Genomic DNA, 26,144 nt, shown 5'->3' on the forward strand with positions numbered 1-26,144 from the left:
TTTGCAGCTATAGGCACTGGTGACAGAGCAGGTTCTGAACTGTTTCTTTCCAACCTCTAATATTTCTGTTGTAACAAGTGACAGATTTCCACTTTGAAGTTTAGAAAAAGTTAAACACCATAAAAAGGAAATACAGGAACACAAAGTTGACAGGTCAGTTAACACAGGTGAAAAAGGAGGAAGGATAAAAAGAAGAAAGGAAGGCAAAAGGTGATGGGAAGAACAAACTAGTGCAGTGTGGGAAAGAAAGAGGGGAATTTGGGGAAAGAGAACAAACTGGAAAACAAGAGAATTGATTTGGCTGAAGAGGGAGAGCACATTGACTTCTAGCAGCCCCCTTTCAAAGAGCTGCAGGTTATTCCATCAAATGGTCAAACCCAATATCCTGACAATTTTAAGCAAGCCCCTTGAACCATTTGTTGTTGTTGGATTTAGGGTGTTATTGTTAGTTTGTTTTATTTTACTAGAAGAGAACCACTGAGTCATGCTAACTGCTTAGGGCTTTATCCAATTCTCTTTGTATTAAGCGAGGCTGATGTTCAGAACAGTATACCACCACTACAACACCTGCCACTAGCAATACTTTGGATGATGTAAACAAACCAGAAGCATTTGAAATATTCAGGGCAAAATAATTTTGGGGACTCAAAGCTACAATTGAATACCACAGCTGAGATCACATATCCTACCTGGCCTCGATCAAGCCTAAAGGCATATATGCAATATCTATTTGAAGCAATCTCCATAGGCATTTGAGCCCACTTTCAGAGTATTGTTCCCTCACGTAAAAATGCACGACAAAATTGAAGGATAAAGGCCTGCTAAATTCCAGCAGCGTCTCTTCATGCCCACTACCAAAACAAAAAGGAAAAAGAAGCAGTGAGCCTATCCACAAAACTGCTTTGCAAACAAAAAATAAGTTTTTAAGAAGCCAAGATACCAAAATTGCATATGAATTAACTTGTACCATTAAGTGCACTTACTTTTAATAATTGCTTTCATAAATTTTGTATTTTTTCTTCTTTCAGCTTACAAGAATTTTATGAAATCTAAAACATGAGGTCTCCACTTTCTCTCCTTTCTCCTCTTCCTCTGTTCTCCAAGTGTTTCCCAGACCACCTGAAGGCTCAAAGTCTTACAACAGCATTTGTTTTTAAAGGTTCTGCTATTGGTAGCCCCCCTGTTGCTGCAGAAGGCCAGTACTGTTCCCTGTTTTTTTGCTCACAAAGCAAATAGAGCAACAGTTTTCAGCAGACAAAGGATGAAATCTAAGATCCAGGAGCTTGATTCATAGTGATGTACAGTGTGCTGCTATGCTGCAAGCTAGTGGCAGCTATGTGACAGTGTCATAGCATAATCACATAACATAGCAGGGAACCAGCCTGGCCTGCCAAGTTGTTCTCACAGACTTCATCCTGTGGCAGTAGGCTTTAGCTATCACACTCACTGTCCAATATTTTCCAGTTTCCTAATGTCCAAAGTAGAATTTTCTCATTGATTTCAGTATCCATATGATTGACATAATAAAAATTAAGTTATTCCAGAAGGTACAAAACAGAGAAAAATAAATACTCACTCGAGAATCAATCCACATCTACAAAATACTTCTATATGTAAACAGGCTCAAAGTCTTTGGCTGACTCTGCAAATGGAAGTCTAAGGAAAAATGACTTCTGAGACAGAAGAGAAGAAAACAAGCAGCTCCACAGCCAGTTGCGCTGACATACGAAATTCAAGTCAAAGGATTTGTTTGCTTTCCTGTCAGTGCTGCAAAGGAAATCAAACTGCACACTTTCTGGTTCATTCAGCCCCAGAAGTAATAAATATTCTGAAAGGCAGGTTCTGCCCTTATTTGCATTCTCCAGGTCCCCTCTGGTGAGGGTGCAGGAAACTAAGGCCACATCACAGTTACAAAAGAACCAGGAGAGAATCTGCTTTGTATTCACATTACCACATGGATCCTGCATCACTACAGGATCTTAGGGACTGCCATACCAGTTCAAACCAGCAACTTGGGTGACCAGCAGTGCCCTCATTTTCTGCTGAGTACCTGAGTTTGGCACTACTGTGTGGTTCAGTCGCACATAGCGACTGAGATACCCTGGCTATGCCTCTTCAGGCACTCTAAATTCACCTGAGTTTCCTCAAGTCACATGCAGCCAAAAAGGGACATAGCCAAAAGCAAGTCTGTCAAGGGCCAGATACAACTTCAGCCCCTGACACACTTTGTTTTCCCCAAACACACCTTTTCTGACCACAGCATCTGCCTTTTCTCAATTTCAGCTAAATCTTATCTTTCACCAGGGGCAGCAATATCTTTCAACTGCTACTGTCCTTAACAGATGCCTTTGGCATCTCCCAGCAACAGTTGAATTTTCTGTGCTCATATAATTTGCCACAGCTTTTAATATACTGATGAAACAAGTAGCATGCTTCTATTCTCTCCATCCTCTAGCACGTCTATCCATGCTTCTACCCTCTCTGTCTCTTGGAGACCTAAACGTGTCGAGTCCTATAAAGTTTTTAAGCCTTTCTTCTTTACTTCACCTTCTATCCAGAGGTTGAAATTTCACTCCTCCAGCTAACCCTGTACACAGAAATAGAAGCATCTGTAAGGAGGCTATCACAAGACCTTTAATTTAGGTCATTTCCTTATTATTTTAAAGATAGCTCTGATGAACCTACTGGAAAAAAAAGGGGGGGTAGGGGAGGACATCAAATTTTGAATTGTATGTAGCTTTAGGAAATAGTTCAGTTCTTAGCTGAAAAAAAAAAAAAGTCTAAAGAACAAGAGCACATATATAAAAACCTCAGTATTTCCAGTGACATAGTCAACTAGTCTTAATTAGTCAATGGAGGGACTCATCAAGATTTCAAGGAGGCCAAAAGGTCTCCACTGATTTCAGGGTACAATTGCTTCTCATGTGGGCATGCAGAACATGGATGCACGCAGGGCAAAAGGCTCATGGTCTTCAGGTTGTTCAGGCCAGGTCACTGAACGGGAAGGAAGTGAAACAGAATATCACTGAAGCAGGATAGAGCAGTTAAACTTAAGGTATTTGATCCTCCAGCTGATATGTCGAGGGGGAAAGCACCTAGTGCAGTGCACCAAGGACAGGCCCTAGGTAACAGCTCAAAGTAAAGATATTTCTAGCAAGAACCAGGAAGCAACCTCCTGTTACCACCCTAAAACGTGTCAGCGAAACACCCCCTGCCAAGCTCATCTGGGCACTGTAAGATAAGAAACTATTTGTATCAGGCCTCAGGAAAGGCTGCCCAGCCAAATACATGATAGGACTGGGAGTCTAAGAGGCAAAGGGTTATAATCAAGCACTCACATGCATGTAGGCCAGGAGGGACGAGGCACTTCAGCTGGGTTTCCCTATGGGCTTCATGAGCTCTCAGTTTGCTGTAGGCTGTGACTTTGCCAAATTTCCTGTGGCCTGAAACTCCATGTGGTGCTGAGGCCACAAACCCGGGCAGGTGCCCTAAGGCCACATCTCGCTCAGACACAGAGCACAATGTTCAACCTAAAACACAGCCGCCACTGCAGCTTCCAGTCAAAACCACCGGGGAGGCTGTGATTATTTTACCTAGTATTCAAAGGATTAGCAAATTGCCTCATAAATTAGGAGCCCTGGTTCCCTTTGACCCTCAGTCTCAAAGTCACGTCCTCGACAGCATGTGAAGAAGGCTCAGCCCCTGTTTCTAGGGCTGCTTCTACGTTAAGAGTTTTAAAAAGACGTTAGATATAACCAGGGATTTTCAGACCAAGGGTTGGAACCACAGACTCCATTCTCCAAAGCGCATAATTGCGCAAAGCTTGCCGAGACACACTTTAACATCCTGAAGGAGATCAGACTCCAGACACAGTCTCTCTCAGTTGCATAAAAATTGGCTACAGCTATTTTAAGGCTCCAGCTGTGTCCCTAAACACAGTTTCTCTGCCGATTGCTTCTTTCACACGTACATGACCATCTGCTTATCACACCCATTTTTTGCCTTGTCACACATTTAGACCACGCATCCCTTGGGAAACAGTGCATTCCTACGTTGGTGTCTGCACAATATGGCCCTAAATACAACTTGGGGTTTGGGCACCATTACAGAACAAATTAGTATAATATATAAGATTAACGACTTTAAAAGACAGGAAATATGAACTTCAGTAACTTAAACACCAGACAGTGATGTAAGTTGGGGAAGAACAGATGTAGGGAATAAGCTTGGCTGAGGAGGAAATGAGTGTTTTTATGCTGCGAGCTATATTTGTTTTTCCTTTGTGCAAACTGGCTAATGATTGTGAGAGTTTCACCCTTTGCCCGACTCTTCCTTTTAATCACCAGAAATAAAACAAACATTTTCTGTGGTAAATAGCAGCGGTAGGGAAGTGCTCCGTGACCTAGTGCTGTGAGCGACGAGGAACTAGCCAGAGAGAATGCATTTCCTCTTAAAGGTCTTCTCAATATTTAAAATCAATTGTGAGGAGGGTAACAGAAGAGAAAAAGGGCACATTCAGATCACCTCGAAGTCGTGTCCCACGTGCACTGCGGGCCTGTACACCGCAGTAACAGGGGCCTCACGAAGAGCTCCACCTTTCCAGAGGCGTTTAAAGCAAAGCCCTGCAGCTGCCACAGAGATCAGAGAATAAAACAGTAAAAGAACAACCTCAAAGTTGATAGAGGGGAAGAAGAGGACTGACCCAATCCCATTTTACAGGCCTCGGTGCCTGTCAGGGGCCAGGCACACCAGGGAGCTGAGCGAGGCAGGGCAGGGGCTGCCCGCAGGCCTGCTGCTCCCAGCAGTGCAGCACCCGCAGCACCAGGGCCTGTTTGTTGAACGTGGACCAGGATGACGGGCTGGAAAAGGAGGAATTATTAAAGACAGGCTGGGAGCTGAGCACCCAACCCCAGCAGGTGAGAAGAATAGCTTCATCTACATGTAAGAGCAATGAGAGGCAGAAGATGGCTGGCCGGGGCACATCTCATCCTTTAACAGCCTGCAGGAGAAAGGGGAAAGCTGCCTGCTATGAAGGCGAGGGGAACAGCTACAATGAGAATGAAACAAGGGACTTCACGTACTGCCCAATACCACCAGGAAGCTGCGGGGGGAAAGCAGAAGATCTGGCCGACCTTCCTGGCTTGGAAAGAAGGACGTTTTGAGGAGGAGCTAGCAGGACTTAACACAGCTATGCATATTGTTACACGTGGTGGAAGATCTGCGTAGGCAATAACCAGCAGTCACAACTCAAAACAAAACACCTTTTGTAAACCTGATAGCATCAAACTTTTCATTCCTTTCCCCGTCTGGCAGCGCACCTGCAAACAAGTGCAGGTGTGCTCACGCTGTGCTGGCAGCGCTCAAACCTCCCTGCCCTGGGGCCTGCCTGCCTCTGCGCCTTCATTTGGTGCAAAGCTGCTGCCTGCAAAAACAAGGAGGTGAGGGGGCAAGGTGAGGGCAGAAGTACCATCAGGACCTGATGAAGACGTAGCTAGGTAGTTGAGGGCCTGGGGAGAGCTGTGGTAGGGAAGGGAAGCATTTCTGATGTTGCATTTGCATGAAATCAGATGCTCCCCATTCCAGCTAAGGTATTTACACCAGCATGTGTTGCCACTGCCAACTGTACTGGTATTAGAACTATGTGTACATGAGCTAATTAGTACATATTTTTTCTGGTATCAGCAGAGTCAGGCTAAGTCTGACCTTTTCTCGGCTCTTCAGTAGGAATAGGAATGTAAGAAGGTATTTCCATTGCTCTGAGCAGCCTGCCTGCCAGTTTTGTTTCTCATCAGGTTGTAGTTGAACGTCACACTGGCAAGATGCTTTTCCCCAGTGCTGAGAAACGCCACAAGTAGAGGACTTGGTTAACTCCTGCACAGGAGATGACCTCTCAGCTAGGCGAACTGCTCCCTCCCTTGGATGCTGTTATAAATAATCCAAGGATATATAACACAGTTTGCACTATTTTGTGTATATGATAATTAATGTCTACTGCTAATGTGATCCTAGGATGAAGAGCAATTTTTTTGTCAATTACTATTGAAAATTTTCTGGAGAAACACTTGAAACACATATTTCAGATGCCACAGGCAGATAGATGTTAAAATCACGATAACATTACTCCCACTGGTTATTTGGTGAGTAGGCCGTAGTTGGTGATTAGCTGATGCTGGAGTGATGGTTCATTGGGCAAGCACAGTGTTTGTTATGTGTTTCTTCATACTAAATTGCTTTGCTCTAATTTCCTGAAAAGTATGGGGCTAAACTAATTAGCAACAGTTCTCTTTAAATGTGACTCGGTTTGTTTTTACCCTTGCTATGACTGCTTGCACAGCATTGTCATTTAAGGATTCTGTTATGGTGCCAGCTGTTACCTTGCTGAAAAACCAGCACTGTGACATTGGAGCCACTTCTTCAGTGAGAGACCTATTCTATATCAGAACATAACGCATCAACATTTATGGAGCCATAACAGAGTCCCATAACTCCCAGATAAGGAGCAATGCACGATTCTGAGGCACAACAATTTCCAGGTTTTGATACCAGCCCTGGATAAAGCCACTTTTCCCCCCTGCAAAAAAAACTACCAGTCTAAATCACTTTCATGACTTCTCTTGGAATAAGCAAAAATAATATGTTTAAGTCCCTACACCCAGAAACAACCCTAAACTTCATGCCTTGAACAGCACACAAAATACTCAAAATTCCTCCTTCACTGAAGCAAACAGCTGCTGTCTGTACACAGTGCTAGTGGGTGACATCAGCCAGAGATTTGCCACTTCGATCGCAGGAACACCAAGAATCAGGTCACTGCCCCAAACAGCTAACAGCCCCAGGCCCAATTTAGTTGGGCAAGGGAGGAAAGAAGGGGAGCAGCAGGGAAAATTCATCATTGGATTGCAAAGGTTAGATTTTGGGAGAGTCACACTGTCGCAAGTTCTGTTTCTTTCAAGAAAAATTAAAGAGTGAGGGTGTGGATATGAGCATTTCAGATAAATTTGAATGAAGGATAAGTCAGAAGTTTTAAAAGGTCCTCTAAGCATGGATGAATGAAATAAGTTTGGATGACAGCAGATGGTAAAATACATTGGGTATAGTCCTGTTGAATGACATGGTGTGAGATTTTTTTGATTTCTGATTTTTTCTGAAAAGAATTTTTTTTAAAGAAAGGCCATGAAATAATTTTGACTTTTCCTTGGCAAAAGCAGGGGTTTTGACAAAAGCAAGCCATAAAGAATATTTTTTATTATAAGAAAAAAATGAAGAAATATCAACAATGCAATAGAATCACAAATGATATTTTCATAGAAAAATGTGTTTGATAATACCTGTAAAAAATCCCATAAAAATGGGAATGTGCAGTTGCCTGTGTGACTCCCTTTGACACCTCTCTCCCTTTTCAATTCTAATCATCATCTTAAAAATATGTAAGGATTCTTCTCAACAGCTGCAGGTCGTGTAAGAAGGATTACTTGCGTTCACACAGTGATGACGTTTACTGGTGAAAACCAGGAGAAACAACCTGAAAAGGAACAAGAACACCAACAGACACACACAGCTAAAGGTGACTGCCCTAAGTTACCACCGTGGCTGAAGAAGTTTAACAGGGTCCTCAGTGGGTCCCTCTGCCAACTTATCCTCGCAGTTAGCAGTACTGGCAGTGCACATGAACAGTTCAGTGGGTAAATGAGGCCTCAGCAGAGAAGGAAAGTGGCTGGTCGGCCGATCAGCTCCCCAGCTTTGTTTGTAAAGTAAATGGAAAAGAGCACGTTGGAGTGGCAGGAGTAATGAGGTAATGAGGGCAGGACAGGCAACTGCAACCTTGGCAATAACCTTGTGCTGGCAGGAGGACAGCACAAGGATCTCTCTGGCAGACACTCCAACATTCCTTGCTCCCAAATATAGTGCCTGCCATCCTCAGAACAGGAGGATAAGCCACGCTGCACCAGGAGAAGCACTTGGCACCTTTTCCTTTTCTTGCAGAGCAGTGTAGATGGCAGGGGCTGAATTGAGAGTCAATCTGCAGTTCTTACTGGGTGACCGGGGCGGCACAGGCATGTAGTCCCACCAGGGCTGGGCTGCAAGGCGGCTGCAACTTGGGACTGATACTTCAATACTACAGTTAAAGGAAGTGTGAACAAGGAACCTGAAAGCAATTCAGCTATGGAAAAGCTAAGAAGTACAAACAACCCATGAGGTGGGACCTATTTTCTATAAGGGACCATATTTTGATACCTCCTCAGGTTGGTTCATTTATTTCAGATGCTATGTGACGATTGAGTTGCTCCCTGAAGCACTTTTAAAACAAACTGCCAGACCCAAAATCAGTCAGAAGGAAGCAGAGAGATTTCAGCCCAGCTCTGAGTACTGGCCTTAGTGCAGAGATAAACACAGACTTGTTATCAAATTGTCGCCTTCGTACCAACTGCGCTACAGCAAGAGATGCCAAAGAATCCAGAGACTCGTTGAAAGACATCAGCCCTGCTTTATGGTTTCATTTTTCACTTTTTTTTTGACTGTCACCTATATGCTAAACATGGCTGTTCCAGTTAAGTTGTGCTGTGACCGTCAGGTACGGATACAGAGCTGATCTGGAGTTTTGTGGAAAGCAATTTGTTTGCAGAAGGCACTTATCTGGCAGCTCCAAAGCTTTTCATCAGTGGTAGCAGTTTCCACAAAGCATTAGCAGAAAGGCATTTTGGGCCCAGAACAATTCTCACTCCTGTTGGAGACAGTCTGCCCTCAGAAGAGCGAGTATGGTCAGGAAAAAAGCAGGACGTGAAGAGTTGTCTGTACTTTATGCGAAGTGAATAATTCCCACAGATGCTATTCACCCAAAAGCAGTGTTCAGCCTGCATACAGAGTGGCTAGCAAAGTTATATCTCTGCTCTTCCTTCCTTTACAACCTTCCCCCTGTTATCCTTCTCTTCCTCTACCACAGGCTGGTGCTTTTTTCTGGTGTATGTTTACTAGTTCCCTACATTTCCAATTATAGTTCTTCCCAGCCCTACCATCTGTCCCACAGTCCTTCCATGCTTCTTTTATATTACCTGCCACCCACAGCAATTGTTCCGCTGCCTCCACCCCTCGGTAGCACATGGCACGTCCCTCCTCCACGCCTCGGCACACCTGAGCCTTTCTCAGGCCTGGGCACACGGTGCGGACAGCCTCTGAAGTCTGCCGAGAGGAGGGAATGCCTCCTCAGCACAGAAGCAAGCCGTGCCTCTTCCGCGAGGAGAAGCTTGCCAAGTGCGAGAGCTGTCTGAGGTTATTCCCACCCCAGTTCCTTAATATGCCCTCTTTACATGTTTCTCTGCAGACACTTTCAAAAAAAAAGTGTCTTTTTTTTTGTACCCAGAGGTTGGGCAGGTTTACGCTGAGGAGCAGAAACCACAGCAGACTGACAGGAAAGACACGGGCAGGGCCCAGGGTGAGAAGTGCCTCTGCCTGAAAGCGAGCAGAAAGAGGCACGTATCCCAGGCCGCTGGGAGATGCGGCACCCAGGCTCAGCAGCCTGGGTAATACACTCAGGAAAAAACAGGTTACTTTGCAATCTAGAGTGGGAAATGAGGGAGGAGAGGGAAAAGGTGAAGAAACAGCAAAAGCTCATTCAGAACCAGACTTAAGGGAAGGGGAAAAAGGCTTAAGAATGACCCAGATCAAGAGACACCGAGACAGAATTTATAAACTCGGGACAAAAAATGTTCACATTTTATAATATTTAAAAAAAAAAAAACTCTCTCCTTACCTTTATGCCTCCACTTCTGGAGGGATTAAAAATAAATCATGGTGTGTAGTACTTCTGTTCTTTTGAAGAAAAATATTATATTGGCCTTCTTCTGTTTCCATGTAAACTTCCAAGAATATCAAGAAAGGTTGTCAACACGTTTTTAATCTCTACAATGTGCACCCTTCCCTTTTCACGACATTATCATTTGCTTTTTGTTTATTCATAACACAGCTTCAGTATAAACAGACAATAGAAGCTGTGTTATTACATAACCTAAAATCAGATACGTTGTGTTTCTCAAATCTGATGAAGCAAAGCAGACACCTCTTAAAGCGCACTGTGCCTTGCAATGCAAGCTCACATTTGTGGAGTCAGACACCATCCATTCGTGTCATCCCCAGCAAGGTCTCACACTAAGGAAAGCCCCGCTCCATTCTCCTAGCAGGTGCCGCCAGCAGAACATTTACAGCCTCCCTCTTTTCAGCATGTACTTTACTGACAGGATTGGTGCTCTGCTCTCCTCAGATTAAATCCGGTTACAACCTCTTCAACAGCCAGAGCAGCATTTTTCCCCACTGATTTGAAAGTACTTGCTTTTCTATAAAATTTTCTTCAAGAAAAATTCACTCTTTCATAACATCAGGTCTTCCTGGTGTCTCTGTGAACACTCATTTAACACACTGCCAAGAAAATACATCTAGAGTATTTTTCATACGGCCAGCTCAGGGTCTGCTGGGGTAGCTGGGGAAAACATACATCCTGCAGGAATGTGGTATTTTGAAGAAACTGGTAAAAGCTCAGCTTCTGAGACCTTTAGAAAATTCAGCAGCTTCTCAAAGCTGAAAAGCAGAAGTTCAAAATTGAGCAGAGAGGAAGAATTTAAACCCAGGCCTCCCTCGTCCCTTTCTCCTGAACAGCTCCAATTCTTCCCTCTAAATGCTCCAAGTGCAAGTCTTAAAAAAATAAATGAGTACAATCTGTAAATCTATACTTAACATTTTAGTAGAGATTTAATGCCAAGAGAGGTGCTAATGTTCAGAATTAAGTGACTGTGTAACAACCACTGAGAAATGTACAGGCTTTTAAGTATTTTGTGATCAAGGAAGAATGGTGTTTGGGATTAGGAACAGGTTGACCCGAATTCTGAGGATCTAAATGTTAAGGCCAAGCATTTTATTGCCACTTGAGAGAGGCAGCTTTTTATTATTTTTTTTTTTAACTAAACCCTTAAAGTGTTTTGCAAGACAGTATTCTGCATCATGTCATGTTCATCTGAAAGCATCTTAATTTAACAGCACAGAATAACAATATCCAACAGAATAAACATCTTATAAAAAGACAGAGTTGGAACAACATTAAAGGATGCAATGTCTTATTCTAGATGTCTTTTTAAACTCGGTCACAGATAATTACCCATCGCTTGAGCTCTCTAACCCTTTTTTGCTGCAAATCTGCATAACGTGCTCGATTCAGACTTCTCCAGACAGGAGCTTATCAATGCTACTTGTTTGTTAGCGGAACTATGAACCTCACACAATACCGAAGTCTTTAGAACAAGCTACCTAAAACAAAGTAAGTAGGATTAAAGTATGTCTTTTCATGCTATGAAAGCAATTTGTTCCCCAGAATTATTTTTCAACCTTGGCTTGAAAGACTATTTATAGGGCAAGGAGGGGAAAAAAAAAAAAACAACGTTGTTTAGACAGTGACATTGTAAAACTGTATTCCTACTTCATGGATATGAAATAATTTATAAGCATAAAAATGCAGCATAAAATATATCCATATGCTATAACTCATTCATGCCAGAGGACAAATTCAGTTGTAACTAATCAGCTGAAAAGCTTAAATGCAGTAGCTGCAGAGATAATTCAAACAGTAGCTGTAATTAAAAAACACAAACAGGAAAGGGCTTCTTATAAAAATAAGAACAGTAATTTCCATTTATAATTGCTTTCTGTGAAGATAACAAACATCTTTACAACAGAATAAAGGACAGCAATTAACACTTCCCAATAGTTAAAACCTATAAGTGAGATTCTTCTTAAAAATCCTAAAACATTATAAATATCAGCACTAAGTAGGAAATTTGTCAGGGCAAAGATTAAGCAGAAGCAGCAGGATCTGCTCGCAGAGCTGCAGACAGACCCAGGCTGGTTTCACCAAACCAGTAACTTTAAAGTGAAGCACCAGGGGTGTGTGGGCAGCTCAGTGGGCTCGAGTGGTGACTGACAGTGACCGAAGTCATCGTGATTTTACCCGAGCTGGAATACTTGCATGCTGTTAGCCTATGACAAATGGCAGGGATGGCAGCAGCTTAGCCTGTATAGAAAGGGGCTCAGCATACGACACATACGTTGCCTTTCCCATGAAGGGAGATCACGCAGTCACTGCGACTTACCCTAACGCGCCGAGACTTGAAGGCTGAGCCTATCAAGGGCTGGTCAGTTTTAAGCAGTTTTTGTTCTTCTGGCTTAGAAGCAGGCTTAAGCTAAAACTAAAGATGTCAGTCAAAAGCATCAGCATACAGCTTAGCTCTACTGAAGCTTCAAGTCAGTCTTAAACTAAAGAAGGGCTACAACTAATTCAGCTTTAAAAACAATCAAAGCAAGTTAAGACCTCTGCTTTGTCTAGATAAGATGGCTACGTGCCCCAGCTCAAACGAGCCTCGTAGCTTGCCAAACCTGCCCCGGTGCCTCTACGATGCACGCAAAGAGGGCATGGCCACCTCAAGTGGTCACTGCACACTCTTCAGACAAAAAACCCTGCATCAGAACTCCTGATAAGATATTGTTGGGGGTGCAACACGGGAGAATGCGTTTAAGGAAGAGGGAGAAGCAGCCCCAGTCCGAGAGGAAGCAAAGCAGCTGGCATGCAGACCATCCTGACAGGCACCGAGCTACACCAAGCTGCTTTCTCCTTTAAAAAAGTTCCTGCTCCAGGAGAGTTCAGGCACAGAGACAAAAAGCATGGGTAGGAGCAGCTGCGTCCTAGCTAAAGCCAGCTGCTGAAGATCCAGGCCCAGGAACAAGGGACTTGCCTCCAGGCACTACGTTCAGTGCTAGCAGCAGAGAAGTCAGATTTTGAGGGCGAAACTGGGACAATAAACTGACACAGTGTTATAGTTTCTGCTAGCATAATCACTGCTGGGCGGTTTGGGGGAAAACTGAACTGGCACAAATAAATCAATACTATTTTCCTTCGTTGAATAACTCACTCTAGAAAATACCCTGACCTTACGCCACTGATTTGTCTTATGGGAAGTGAGCTGCTGTCCTTAGGCAACAACAAAAGTATGTAAGGCTGTAGAGCACCAAGAGATAAAGAAAGAGCCTGAATAATAACAGACAGACCATTAACAAACTGGCCTGGCTTGATCAACTTGAACTAAGATAGACCCAACCTGTAAAATTAAGAATAATTTTCTTACTAGGATTTTCAGATGCTTAGATCTGTGCCTTCACTTTAGGTTGAGAACATAAAAGTTCAAGGGTCCAAATTACTTCTTTCCATAATAAAAGACTGACATATGAACCACTTAACAGGTGGCTTTCAGCATCTTGCTGGATCAGACAATGACAAACATATACAGAAAGCTTGCAAGATAAAGAGATGTAGCAGGACACGAGCAGTTTGACTGCTCTAGTCAAACTGTAGTAAAACACAGGTGCACAACACTGTAAGAAAGTGCCCACGCCAGCAACACGTCCGTGTCTAACCAGAGGATTAAGAGAGAGATCTACAGCAAGGTCATGCCAGTGCTCAGTAGCTGTCTCTGCGACAGCTCCCAAGTGAGTGGGGACAGCAGTAATTAAGAGTAAATCTGTGGCTCTCCACAGCTTGAGAGCATTGTGGTTCCCACCCTTAATTCAAGAAGGATGTCAAAGCATAAGAGATCCAGAGAGCGATGAGAAGGGGAATCTAAAGGCCTGAAATAACGTGAGTACGGGAGCATTCCAACAGATGAGGATTCTTCAGGCCGAGTATCAGAGCTGAAGGTGGCAGTACAGTACCTGTACTACCACGACGCCAGGGTGTGATGTACACTGCCTGTTCCAATACACCAAGTAGGAGGCATCAAATAATGCCAGTAAGAGCCAGGTTCGAGTCAAACAAAAGCAGGTGGTTCTTCACACAGGCAAGGCTGAGCGGTGCAACTCCTCACCAAAGGATGCTGTAGATGCAAGCAATTTACCTGAGTTCAGAAAACAAACTAAGACTTGAAACAAGATAAATTTATAGAAGAGAAATCCATCAATAGCTATCAAATACAAAAACAAACAGAAAAAACACATTACTACCCCATCTTAGACGTCGTCAAATCATAAAACTGTTGCAGACTAGGAAAACATTCTGGGTGAACACCACTGTCTGCTAAAGAACTCAAATTCTTCCCTGAATTCTTCCCCAACTACAGGCCACTGTCAATGCAAGATAGCAAGCTACGAAGATCTTGAACGGTACTGCATCCATTCTTGCGTAGGCATGTTTCCTTTTTGGCTAATAAAACATTTCTAAACATGAGCATCATTTTCAATGCAATTACCCATGCATTAATTTCATAACGCTTCACTCATTTCCCCTCTCCCTTGCCTTCCCTCTCTCTCTTTTCAGATTAAAGAAAATCCAGATGGGGTGCAGGTGCTGCAAAATGATACAAAGGTACAACAGAGTAAGAGTTGCTTAGACTGAATAAAAGAAAAACATTAAAACATGTTTGTGCTCCTCTACACCTCTTGCTCAAATTAAGCCCATTTACAAGGTTTAAGTTTTCCCAAAGTCTACAGTATCTTTAAAGTCATGCCAGAGCATAGGCATACTGATTTCCCCTGAATGTCCTTTTAATTTATTGTAATTGAGGTTCATTTCTATAATTCCTGAGTCACAGAAGAACTGTAAAGCACTGAAAATTCAACTTTACCAAAAAGATTTTTCTCATGTAGTTACCACAAGCTTCCCCTCAATTCAGCAGAATGAGGAGCACAGGCTTGGTCAGATCCTCCTTCTCTCCTGAACAATGAACATGAGCTACAGACCCATGCTTCCTTCGTAGCTTTTTTATATAGTTAGCTGTGGGAACAATTCCATACTAAAAGTCTTCCTGATGAGGGAGACTAGATAGTTTTAGAAATAACACTGCAGCCCCACTTGACAGTTACTCTTCCCCTTGGCCACATTTCTAGAACAGGTAAGGAATTGGGAAGAAAACTGGTCCTACAAGAGAAAGGGGATGAGAGAAATAAAAGAGAGGCTCTGGAATAAGTCAAGGAACAGTTAAGAGCAGAAGGGAAAACTAAGTAAAAAAAGAAAGAGGGGACAAATACAGAAAAAGGACAAAAAGGCAAGACTTAAGAGGAAGAGCACCAGAAAAAAAATGAAGTATTTTTGGCAACTATATGAGCGCACATCAATTAACGATATAGATCATTATCTATATGATGACTAATCATCAGCTAATCCACCCTCCAGAGGAAAAAAAAAATAAGCAAAGCTGGAAGCATGCACTAGCCAGCAGAAGGTTCTGATATCTTCCTATGCTCCTGGTGAACCTCACTGCACGGGTCAGTCCCTGTCACTCCCAGGAGACTACAGCATGGCCCAACATGTCCATTCAGTTTAGGTTCCTCAAGGCCTCCAGCTAAAAATTAAGCATAATTACACTGTTAATAGTAGGAACTGGAAAAACGATTAACATTTCCTCTGTATTTTGTTTCTTACTCCAGCTATATTTTTGATCCAGAAGAAGTACAGTCACCTGGATGCATTCATGAAGTCAGCAGCTACAAACGGGATGAGCAAAGCAGCAACAAATTCAAATTCAAGCAGAACAGTGAAATTCAAGATCACAAAAACGAACTTCAGAAGGATGAGCTAAATGGAACAGAACACAAGAATCGGGTAAATAGCACACAAGGAACTCTCGGGAACCACAGAGGCGACGCTTTTCAAGAGGATGGCCTTGGGAGATGTGTTGCAAAGCTTGATGTTGCAGTCAATGGTGGTAGCTCATGCGCTGGAGCGCGCCCCAGTTTCGGTCCCAACACAAACCCAGTGAAAGAAGCCAGTGAGCAGGGAACCTCCAGCCAGTCAGCAGAGCCTCCTTCAGCCAGCACTAGAGACTTTTATACCCAATCGAATGAGCGTGGCCAGGAGCTTGACCTAGGAGTAGGCGGCCACAAGAAGGCAGCCCGCAATGAGCCAAACAGTATTCAGGATGGGAAGGCCCAGGCTGCAGAAGATAGTGTCTTTCTCAGAGGAACTGCGATGCTGGAGACACAAAACACCACCATACAGCTGCCAGATATAGATTATCACCAAAACGTCAACAGACTCAAGAACTATGTTGAAAAAGACAGCTTTCCGGTCAACTGTGCATGTTCAGACCAAGTCACCAGGCCGTCAGCCACACAGGTCCAGGGCCTCTGTGTAACGCCACCTTCACGTACGAAGGAAAGCAGTATTGAACCTTCTAAAACTGACTCCGCAGGTTTGAGCGAGGATGTTCTTGATGGTATCACTGCCACGGCTGTGACCACAGCACTACAGGCACCCCCACACCCCAGCCACAAAGACATCAACGGAGAAATCGAGGAGGAAGACGCAGAAGTAGCAGCAGCTCTGGCTGCACTGGAAGCTGCAACTGCAGGCGAAGACCTGGAGGATGATGATGAATACTAGATGAAGGTTTCTTTCTAATACACTGGCTGAGATCCAGATTTTATTTCTGGATCTACATGAATGCATGTGTTGTACATGTAGTCAGCTGTTACAAACAGCATATGTAAACAGAGATGGGACTAAATCTCTGTCCCTTCAGCTGTTTTACACAGCCTTTTAATTCCTACTGCCTGAGATAGGCTCTTCTCTACAGGGCCAACCAGGAGGGCAAAGCATCATTCCTTCCACACAGGATATTTTGCTGTGTCCCCACCTCACAAGGTCTCATGCAAATGTTTCCTTCAGTTTTGACTTTCATGAGGGTCTGTGCACACCGTGTATTCCAGGTCCAGAGAAATTCCATTATTTAAAACTGAACTACAGAAAATACGGATTTTCATCATGTTAGCACAAACGAAACTGGCCCAAAGTTCTAGGATGCAGTGTGAAATGGGGATGGCAGTGTGGCTTGCACTTCAGCATGGTCTTGGTTCCTTTTGTTTCTACTCTAGATTAGGCCCAAATCTGTGCACATACATCTGGGATTGGGACAATAACCTTACCTCTTCTGTTATACCTCCCCCAGACTTAATCTGATACCCCAGTGACCTGTTTTAGTTCATTAAAACAGCAGAAACCTAGTAAAATTCAAGAGTGGGTAATTCATGTGGTTTAATGAGCTGAAGTAGCTCATAAGAACTGCACACATGCTATCAGAAGTGCTGGAGAGGAATCAAAACTCAGTCCTATTCGTTTCGTAGATTTAAACTATTGTGAAACTACAACCCAAGACCTCTCAAATCTGCTAAATTTTCCAGGCATACATCACTTGCCCTAACATGACAGTTTGCAAACAGGTTGTGTCTCTAGGCTCCCCAGCAAGATTTGCTTTGCTTATGGGCAAACAATGAAGAATGAGTGTGGTCCCACCTCTGCGGACTTGTCTGCAGTCCCTAAACTTACAGCAGGAAAGGGATCGAGCTTACAAGCTGAATTAAACATGAGACCTCAAAATATCGGAGATGCATTCCTGGTATGTCTACCATTTCTCTGATCTTCAGACTAGTAGGTTACTTTTGTTGTATTCCTTGTGAAAAGCAAAGGAGTTAGAGACCAACTTGGTGCTGTCATTTCATCAAAAGTGGGATATTAATGGTTGAAAGAGAAAGTGCTTAAAACTTTGTACTGAGATTTCACGGTTTCTCAGCCTGTTAAGCACTCAATAAATTTTTTTTAAACTTACGAAAAATTATCTGGTGGCTTTTGTACTTTATGCATATTCTGATTATACAACAGTTACATAAAAAATATCATTAGATACATAAAAAGCATCAACTATATATTTGCCAACAGTATATGCTGAATGCTGGTCTAACCATTAACACTTATGAGAGTGTTAAAAAGTGCATTTTCAGTAATAAGTAAATATTTAAAGTATTTGTTTAAATGCAGATTCCCTCTTTTCATCCAAATACTGCAAGTAGAAACAAAGATCTCTTTTTCTCTTAACATAAATGATACTCCTAAGTGCAACTGAAAGACTATTTCTCTTGAAGCTGAGACTTTAAAGTCAGCAACAGACTAAAATGTCACCACATTTCACCTTTAAAATAAAGCTTTCTATGTCAAGAATCACAGCATGGTTTACCATCTGATTCCTCTACCCTTTTCCTCCTTTTTCAGTGGGAGTTATCCGTACCACTGTGATTTTTAAAAATACATGAATAGTAAATCACCACACAGATTCCAAACAGATCCGCGAGGCTGAGAAGCGACGTTAAGTACCAGCTTTTAGTAGGCAGTCCTAAGCATTTTCATGTAACACCGAAGGACAGGGGAAGACTACCAGCACGTTGCATTTACAGAATGACAAAGCCACGGCCACCAGGCCAAGGTGGACCCAGTGCACACTTCCCTTACTTACCTCTTCTCGCTCGGCTTGGATCAGATCCACCTCCAGCGCTCCCAGCACATCCTCTTCTTTGCAGTGTAACTTCTCCGATGCTGAAAGAGGAAACCCCGTCCTCCCCTCAGCCGCTCCAGCCCCTCACAAAGTCATGCCAAGACACCACGCCAGGGCACAGGGAGGTGGCAGGGACAGGTGTCCAGGACAGAGGGGAAAAACTCGACAGCACCACAGGCCTCCGTGTGCTCCAGAAGCTTGTCAGGGCCCTGAGGGCACCGCCAGGCCTGAGAACAGGCCCCAGGGCCTGCCGTACCGTGACACGAACCTTAAAACGTGACTTAAGCAAAAAAAAATATATATATATATAAATAAAATAAAGAGCAGTTTCTTATCTTGCTCCCCAGGCACTAAAGTAAAGCAAACCCATGAGGGATGGTCAAACCAAAACCAGCTCCCCAGATATGCCAGACCACGCTTCTCCACCAGGGCCAATGCCCGTTAACACAGGGCACTGCACCTGCATCCTCCGCTGGAGACCATCCAGGCCATAAATATCCTATTTCTTGTGGACCAAGTTCCCATTGCCTCTACTGCAAGAGGGACGAAATGCAGTGTGAAATGAGTATATTCACTGCATGGAAAATACCCAGCCAATGCTCCTCCTTACCAAAAATGTCAACGAGGCACCTGCATCCCTCAAGTCTGCAGGATATGGAAAGCTTTCCTAAAACAAAAATGAGGGATCACCAACATTCAGACTTCCTCATCTCCTATTTAACAGTATGCAGGTTATTACATGAATATATTAAAAACATATGTATATAGTTTTATTTCCCTTCTGCTCCACCACTTCACAGTTGAAAGTGGCTAGAACCCCTAGCCACTTCTCACATTACGGTATGTTCTGCACAGCGAGCATACAGGAGGAACCAGTTGTTTCAGAAATAATTTCTAAATTCCACAATTTCGTCTATTAGAAAACAGCTTTTAATCATGTCAGAACCAAGTCTTATTCAATCTTCTCAGATGTTCACACAAAGAAATGTGAACACTGCCAGCCTGAACAAGCCATTTGGCTTTTGAACACTTAGGTCAGACATTTGTGAAAATAAAGTTTAATATCTTGAGAAAAGAGAGAAAGTAACAAAAAAGTTTCTGGAATCTAGAATAAACTGTGTATGTAAAGACTTCTCGCAAAAACTACACAAATATTCCCAAGTATGCCACCCACAATGGAAGGCAGCCCAGTCCACCCAACTCAAGGAAGTGAATTGACTTAACTCCTACAGAAAACGTTACGGGGCAAGTTCATTTACAGAGCAACAAGAGAAACTGAAGTGATACTGTGGAATTCTTCAGTTCAGCAAACAGGATCAGAGCAGGAAAGCAGAAACCTGGAAATAAATAAATTCCACACAGATGTTTTTTATTATTATTATTTTAAAGAACAAAGGCAATTGGCTGGGGAAGCGTTGCTATGGATACTCTCCATTAAAAATTAAAATCTAGAAATAGAAAGCCTATTTGCTAAAAGATACTTCAGATATGATTGCTTTTAAGTAATCTAAAAACATGAATTTTATCATCATGTAAATCACGAAACAAGAAACACTGACTTAAAAATATCAAAATGAATCCTGCCCTTGTGTTGTATATGCATTTTTAATTTCCTGAATGTGATTTAATTTTCCGTAAGATTAAATCTTGCTGATGTACCACATTTTGCTAAATCAGAACATAATATATCAACATTTATTAGGGTCCGTGTATATGGCATTTCATGCATTTATTCAAATGCCTAAGTTGTACATTTTAATTGCATTGAAATGATTTCTGTTAACATTTTATCTTGAACTGTGACATCTCTTCTTGCACGGAGATGGAAATTTGAATCTAAATTGCACAAGAGTAGCAATTCAAAATTAAATGTATTAGAACTTCCTTAACATGCTGAGTAAACAAGAAAGTATATTTATCAAAGGTGTTCTATATGGAAAAATAATTTATTTTTAGAAGAACTATTATCAACAGAATTGTTTGAGACACTGTGTCCTGGGTTTTAGTACACCTGTATCTTATATAGTGTTTAGCACTGAGAAGAAGTAGGATAAAAATTTTCACTGGTCTTTCCAGCAAGAACTGTCCTTGGCAAAGGATTTTTTTTTTCTTAGTATCGTGAAATCAAAGTAGAAACTCACCAGCAACTTCCCTGGACAGGCTTTCCAAACTTCATACAGGGCCAGACAACTCAATCTCAGGACTCTTTCCCCAGTAACAATTTCACTTGGGGTCTCAGGGAAATTGTGTTTTAAACTTCCCTTCATTTTGAACCTTCACAGTCACTTTGTAGACTTCAGATCACGCAACCATTGAACAAATTGGAAAACCAGGAAATACTCAGTCTGCACCTACAGATTATACTCTTGTGTCAGCTACTACTGAGTGAGCAGTGTTCTAGCTGCTTTGGGATTTCTTCAATTTCAAGCAACAAGATGCTGAAATTCTGAAAAACGCTAGATGCACACCATGGATTCTCTAAGAAATTGATATTGATTACAGTGATGTTATGCCTCAACACAAGCAGTTAATTCATTTTTGTTAAATACAATTTTATTTTTTTAAACATAATTTAATCCAGCTTCACAACAGATTTTTATTAACCAGTCTGGCCACCACTTCTTTTGGGGAGCAACCAACTTACTGCCTGAACTCCTTTACCCATTCCCCCATCCCTCCCTTTCTGTAGTCAGAGAAGAACAATATTCTCGTGTACGACTTCATTCAGAGAACAGGATTCTCTCAATCTGGAAAGATGATGGATATCTTTATTTTGTTTTTAACCCAGTTCCTGAAGTACAGCTCACAAGCATTCATCTCACAGTCATCATCGTGAACAAAACCGCGCAGAGGTTGCACCATTCCCTGCTTTGAATCACAAGTGAAATGACTACAGATCAAACAGGACTTAACAGCTTGACAACTCTATTCCGTACAAACTTAAAAAAAAAATAAAAAAATAAAAACTTATTCTGTAGCAAAACCAACAAAACTAGTCTTTCAGGAAATACACCATCCCGATATTACGTCAGGTGGCAGATGACTTAACAAAAAGTACTGAACCAACCCCACAATAAAACCATGTCACATGAAGATTGCAAGTTAATTTGTTTGCTCACTGAGTTCGCTGCTATTTACTCAGCCAGAGATTAGCTTCATTTTTATGAGGCTGCAGAAGCAGAGCAAGGCGAGCCTCTCATCTTAACCTCAAGGATGGCCAGATTTCCAGTCTGTGCCCACATATGCTCTCCCTGGCTTTTAACACCTGGAGCTGTACCATGAGACAGCAAGTAAGTTACCGAGACTTATCTGAAATGAGAGGAAGGTAAGCAACAGAGGCAATGCAACTGAGTACTACAACCAACATGAATGTATCAATTAAATGAAAATACTGTTTAAGTTTTGATGACAAACTGTAGGGATTTGGCCAAGAATCTCTTGGAATTAATAACACAGGTTGCTTCTATTTCATGTCTAGAGGTTGATATCTAAATAAAGCTTTATTTTCCTCTAGTTCTCATTTGAGAACTAATTCCAGCAACAAGATGGTATCAAGTGACCACAAGGTCATTCATCAGATTAGTTTCTCCATGCAATCTTCAGGAAAAAAAAATCCATGCAAATTTCAGTGTTTCTGATACAAGATATGCTATATGAAAAGACTTTGCTGTGGCCAAAAGCAGTACAAGTTTCTTCACAATGCATATCCACCCCCCCCCCCCCCTCAAAAAAAAAAAAATCTCCAGGACTGAGGAAATATTACACGTTTTTAACTCAACAAGTTTCAGTTTGGTAGATAAAAGTGATACAGAGGTTACTCTAAAAAGTATTCAGCCTGTTTTGCCAGAACAAAGCCGCTGTCTGATTTGGGTTATTGTTAGTTTTTAGTGATTAATCTCCTGTTTATACAGACTTGCATATGAAACTCATTCAGCTAGCATCTTCAAAAAAGAAAAGACCCAACATTAATCAAAATAAAAATAAATACACAGATTCCACCCCAATTGCAAATTACTTTTCCAGAGTCATGCATTTCTGTTAATTAGCAGCTGATGCACGCCGCTATTGTCATGAGCCACGCAGATCCTGTTCTCGCCCATCACTTTGATTAAAAATTTGGCTTCAGGAGAAGTTACGTTGTTCCTCTCAATAATTACAACAGCCACTTCCTGGCTGACTCCAGCCCCAGGGATGGGGACAGGGACAGGGCTGCCACCAGCCAAGGCCACCCGGCTCCTACTTCACCCCTTTGGCTCCTGGGGCACAAGAGACCCAGGCACTCAGCCTGGGGAAGCAAAATGCAATTGCTGAGGTACCACTGATTAAATTAGAGCTTTTTGTTGCTATTGTGTTTAACACTTACACACGCTTTAGAAAGTTTTCTTGAATTGCCAATAAAAACGTCAATAGCTCCCTCTGCTGCCAACAAATACATATTTCAGCTGCTCTACCCCAAACCTGTTCCCTGCTTACAGACCATCACACTCCTTCCCATATCCCTCCGTACATCTCCACACACAGAGTAAAAACCTTGAAAAACAGAAAATAGCATACACTACATGGGTATTTCAACACTCTCCTAAAGCTGTTGCTTTTAAAGGATAGTTCTTTTGAATGTAAGTCAAGATACTGAAGACCAGTACTTTCACATATTCACTACTTTTCATTGATGACTTCAAAATATCTTATTCCATGCAAACATCACACCATATTACCTGGAGAGAGGTAAGGAGGAACCAAGAGTAGTGGATATTTAAAGCAACAAAAAATAATCACAGATCAACTGATTGCATATGGACTACGTATACTAGTGACTCCCCACACATTTAGTCAACCAAAAGCTCTGATGGTGCTTTAAGTCCCTCTAAGCACATAACAGGCATCTGTCAACTCTTGTGCTAAGGCCAATCCTTGTCACAGGTAACTTCTAATCCAAACTCACCACCAACCCACACCCCGCTGCTCCCGAATAACTGAGAAGTCACTCACTCACTCCAGCAGTTTCCAAACCTTGCCGGCAAGTCTCTTCACAGGCTTCCGCCATCTTCCAGCACTACAGGCCCGGGGTCTCTCCTGCCTTATCTTCTCTGCTCTGAGGGTCAGGAGAGCAGGCTCCTACTGTCCCAAACTGTTCAGCTTTTTTCCCCCATTCTCCTTGCTTCAGCCTTACATATCCTTTTATTAATTTTGCCTCAGAAGATGATCCCATGCAGCTCCTAGGCCAACTGGGTGCCTTGCAGCTCTGTGGAGGGGCAGTTCAAAAATCAAGTCAGCCCTGCCACAGGTGGTGCTTCTTAGGCAGCAAGGGGAAGAAATTGTGCATCCAGAGCAAAGATGATACCAAATTGTGGCAAGAGGAAAAGACTGGTGGCACCTTGTTGTACGTGCCTGACAATCGAAGAAAAAAATGTAGAGAAAACAAGAAAAAGAAATGGAAATTCCATCTAACATCTGTAGAAGATAACCAACTTCAAACTCTAAGCAAAACTCCCAAAGACACGACTTCACAAAACATTAGGAAAAGAAAAAACAGTTTAGAGTTTTAGATTTTATCTAGCCAAGCCCCATGCTTTGTTCGTTAATATTAGATAGCCAAAGCTTAATCACTCTGTACCAAGTTTCCTTGTTTATTCGTTAGCAGTAGTATCACATACCTAGCAAGGAAAAGGAAAGAAGAACCCTGAAGTGCAGAAAGCCCAGTTTAGATAGGTACAAGTTGATTTGCACTGCAAACCACCTGCAGAGCACAGGTGGGAGTATTCAACATCCATTATACATCCAGGAAATTTAACTCCTTAGGAGAAACAGATGCTCATGTTCCACCCCAGTAGGTATCAGCATTATCAAACCAGAATAAACTGTTTGCTCCCTTCAACATGAAACTAGAACTTTTAAGAATAACACACTTTTAAATCCACATCATTTTGTATCAGTATTCAGTGAAGTACCAGCTCAATTTATGTTAAAAAACTGACACCCTTTTCTACAGTCTTTAGTCTTTACAGTCTACAGTCCCATTACACTGTCTGCACCCATCTCCCCATCTGTCTTTCAGTCTGACTCCCACCCAGCCACATCTCCCCTTTATGTTAAAAAAATAAAATAAACTGACACCCTTTTCTACAGTCTTTTCCCATCACACTGTCTCCACCCATCTCCCCATCTGTCTTTCAGACTGACTCTACCACCCAGCAACATCTCCCCCCCAGGCCTAGGAGAGGCCCCAGCTGTGTGCACACACTTCAGGAGTACAGGAACAGCCCAGGGTTAGCTTCCACAGAAAGCACACAGATAAGACAACCACCCATAGACTTATTTCAAGCTGAAAGACACTTTCATTTTTTTTTTTTAAATGAGACCAGCTGGATGGAGTTACATTGTTGTTCCACACAGGACACAAACACTTGTCAGTACAAGGATCTTATGAGGTACCAATTTTGTCAAAGTTTCTGTACCTGGGAAAAACAGGGAAGGAGCTGAGAAAGACCAAATGAAGAGCTACCAAGTACAGTACAGTACACCATTCAACTGAGTGTTGGTTACAAAGAAAATCAGAAACGTGAAAAGAAACTGTTTAATCCTTACTGTATTTCAAGAATACATTGTACACACACTCTTTACCTGTAAAATCAGGGTTTATTAAAGACAGAAGTAGCTTCCTCATCTGTTTTGCTACAGTAAAGTGAGGTAGCCTGCAGAATTTTGGCATAATGCCTCTGCGAAAAAATAATAATTGTATATTGGGAAGAAAATATGAGCCATGTAAAGAAGTTTCGGGCTGGAAAAAGAACCTTCACATTTCTTTTGAGAACTGATCTATGTCAGTCCAATTATAATAGCATTTCTCAAGATTCAGTACAGCAATCCTTTTTTGTTTAATTATGTTAAACAATTTATTTATATAATATATGCATATTTAATACAAGAATGTGTATTATACAATTATAACCACCATCCTTATCTTTTCTGGCATCAGAAAGTGTGTTCAAATTCTGGAAATTCGCTCCCAGCAGTGTCTCAATTCCCTTAGAAAGCTGAGGCCTGGAAGGATTCTCCCCTACCCCCCTCTCCCCCCCCCATTTTTTTTATTTTTATTTTTTAAATTCTGAATATAAACCATAGCTGCTTTTAAACTTCTAAAACTCAACAGATACAGACCTCAAAACAGACCTTGTGCGATGCAGCTAGAAATATCAGAATAACGAACAGAAAAAGTGCCAACAGGATGGTTGGAACACTGATAATTACATCTCAGCTAGCCATAACATCTTGCTTTGAGCCTCCTTCACCCTGTTTAGAGAGCAAAACTCATTTTAATGCCATTTACAGATTGTAGTCATCTGTGAGAACATAATATAACAAATTAAGCATTGTCATATCACTGAGAGACATAGAGGAAGCAATTGCAAAGAGCTTCCTGTCATTTGTAATTTTTCTTTCCATACCTCACAAAAAACAATTGAGAATAATGAGAACATAGCATATTAAGAAAAAAGTTTTAACTTTGTATTGTATTTGACGTTAATGTCCTGATACCTTAAAGGTAAAGGTCTTCAGTCAGATAACAGCTTTGATTAAATCTTAGATTTTCTTCTTCCTCAGACAAAGTACAGAACAAGTAGCAGTTGAAATTGTTCTTTCTCAAGAAAATAAAACTCAAGTATATCACACAACTACCTCCACACACAAAAACTCAGTGCAAAGAGATTGCATTACACATTAGGAGTTCACACAGACTGCTTAATGGCTAAGTTTCATACAACGGATGCAGGTTTAAGGAAATCACAAGCAAGC

The 26,144-nt window shown here is 42.0% G+C and overlaps 1 protein-coding gene across 1 annotated transcript in view; it reads left to right on the forward strand.

Annotated features, from left to right (window-relative positions):
* C4H4orf19 (chromosome 4 C4orf19 homolog) overlaps window positions 1-17,639 on the forward strand; it is a 41,367-nt gene extending 23,728 nt beyond the window's left edge. Inside the window, exons 5-6 of the mRNA XM_048072927.2 lie at window positions 14,345-14,392; window positions 15,454-17,639. Of these exons, the coding sequence (XP_047928884.1) occupies window positions 14,361-14,392; window positions 15,454-16,408 (987 nt within the window). The 5' untranslated portion in view covers window positions 14,345-14,360 and the 3' untranslated portion in view covers window positions 16,409-17,639. The remainder of the gene's footprint in view (window positions 1-14,344; window positions 14,393-15,453) is intronic.
* The last annotated feature ends 8,505 nt before the right edge of the window (window positions 17,640-26,144 follow it).

The sequence above is a fragment of the Anser cygnoides genome, chromosome 4 (assembly GCF_040182565.1).
Source record: "Anser cygnoides isolate HZ-2024a breed goose chromosome 4, Taihu_goose_T2T_genome, whole genome shotgun sequence".
Taxonomy (NCBI): domain Eukaryota; kingdom Metazoa; phylum Chordata; class Aves; order Anseriformes; family Anatidae; genus Anser; species Anser cygnoides.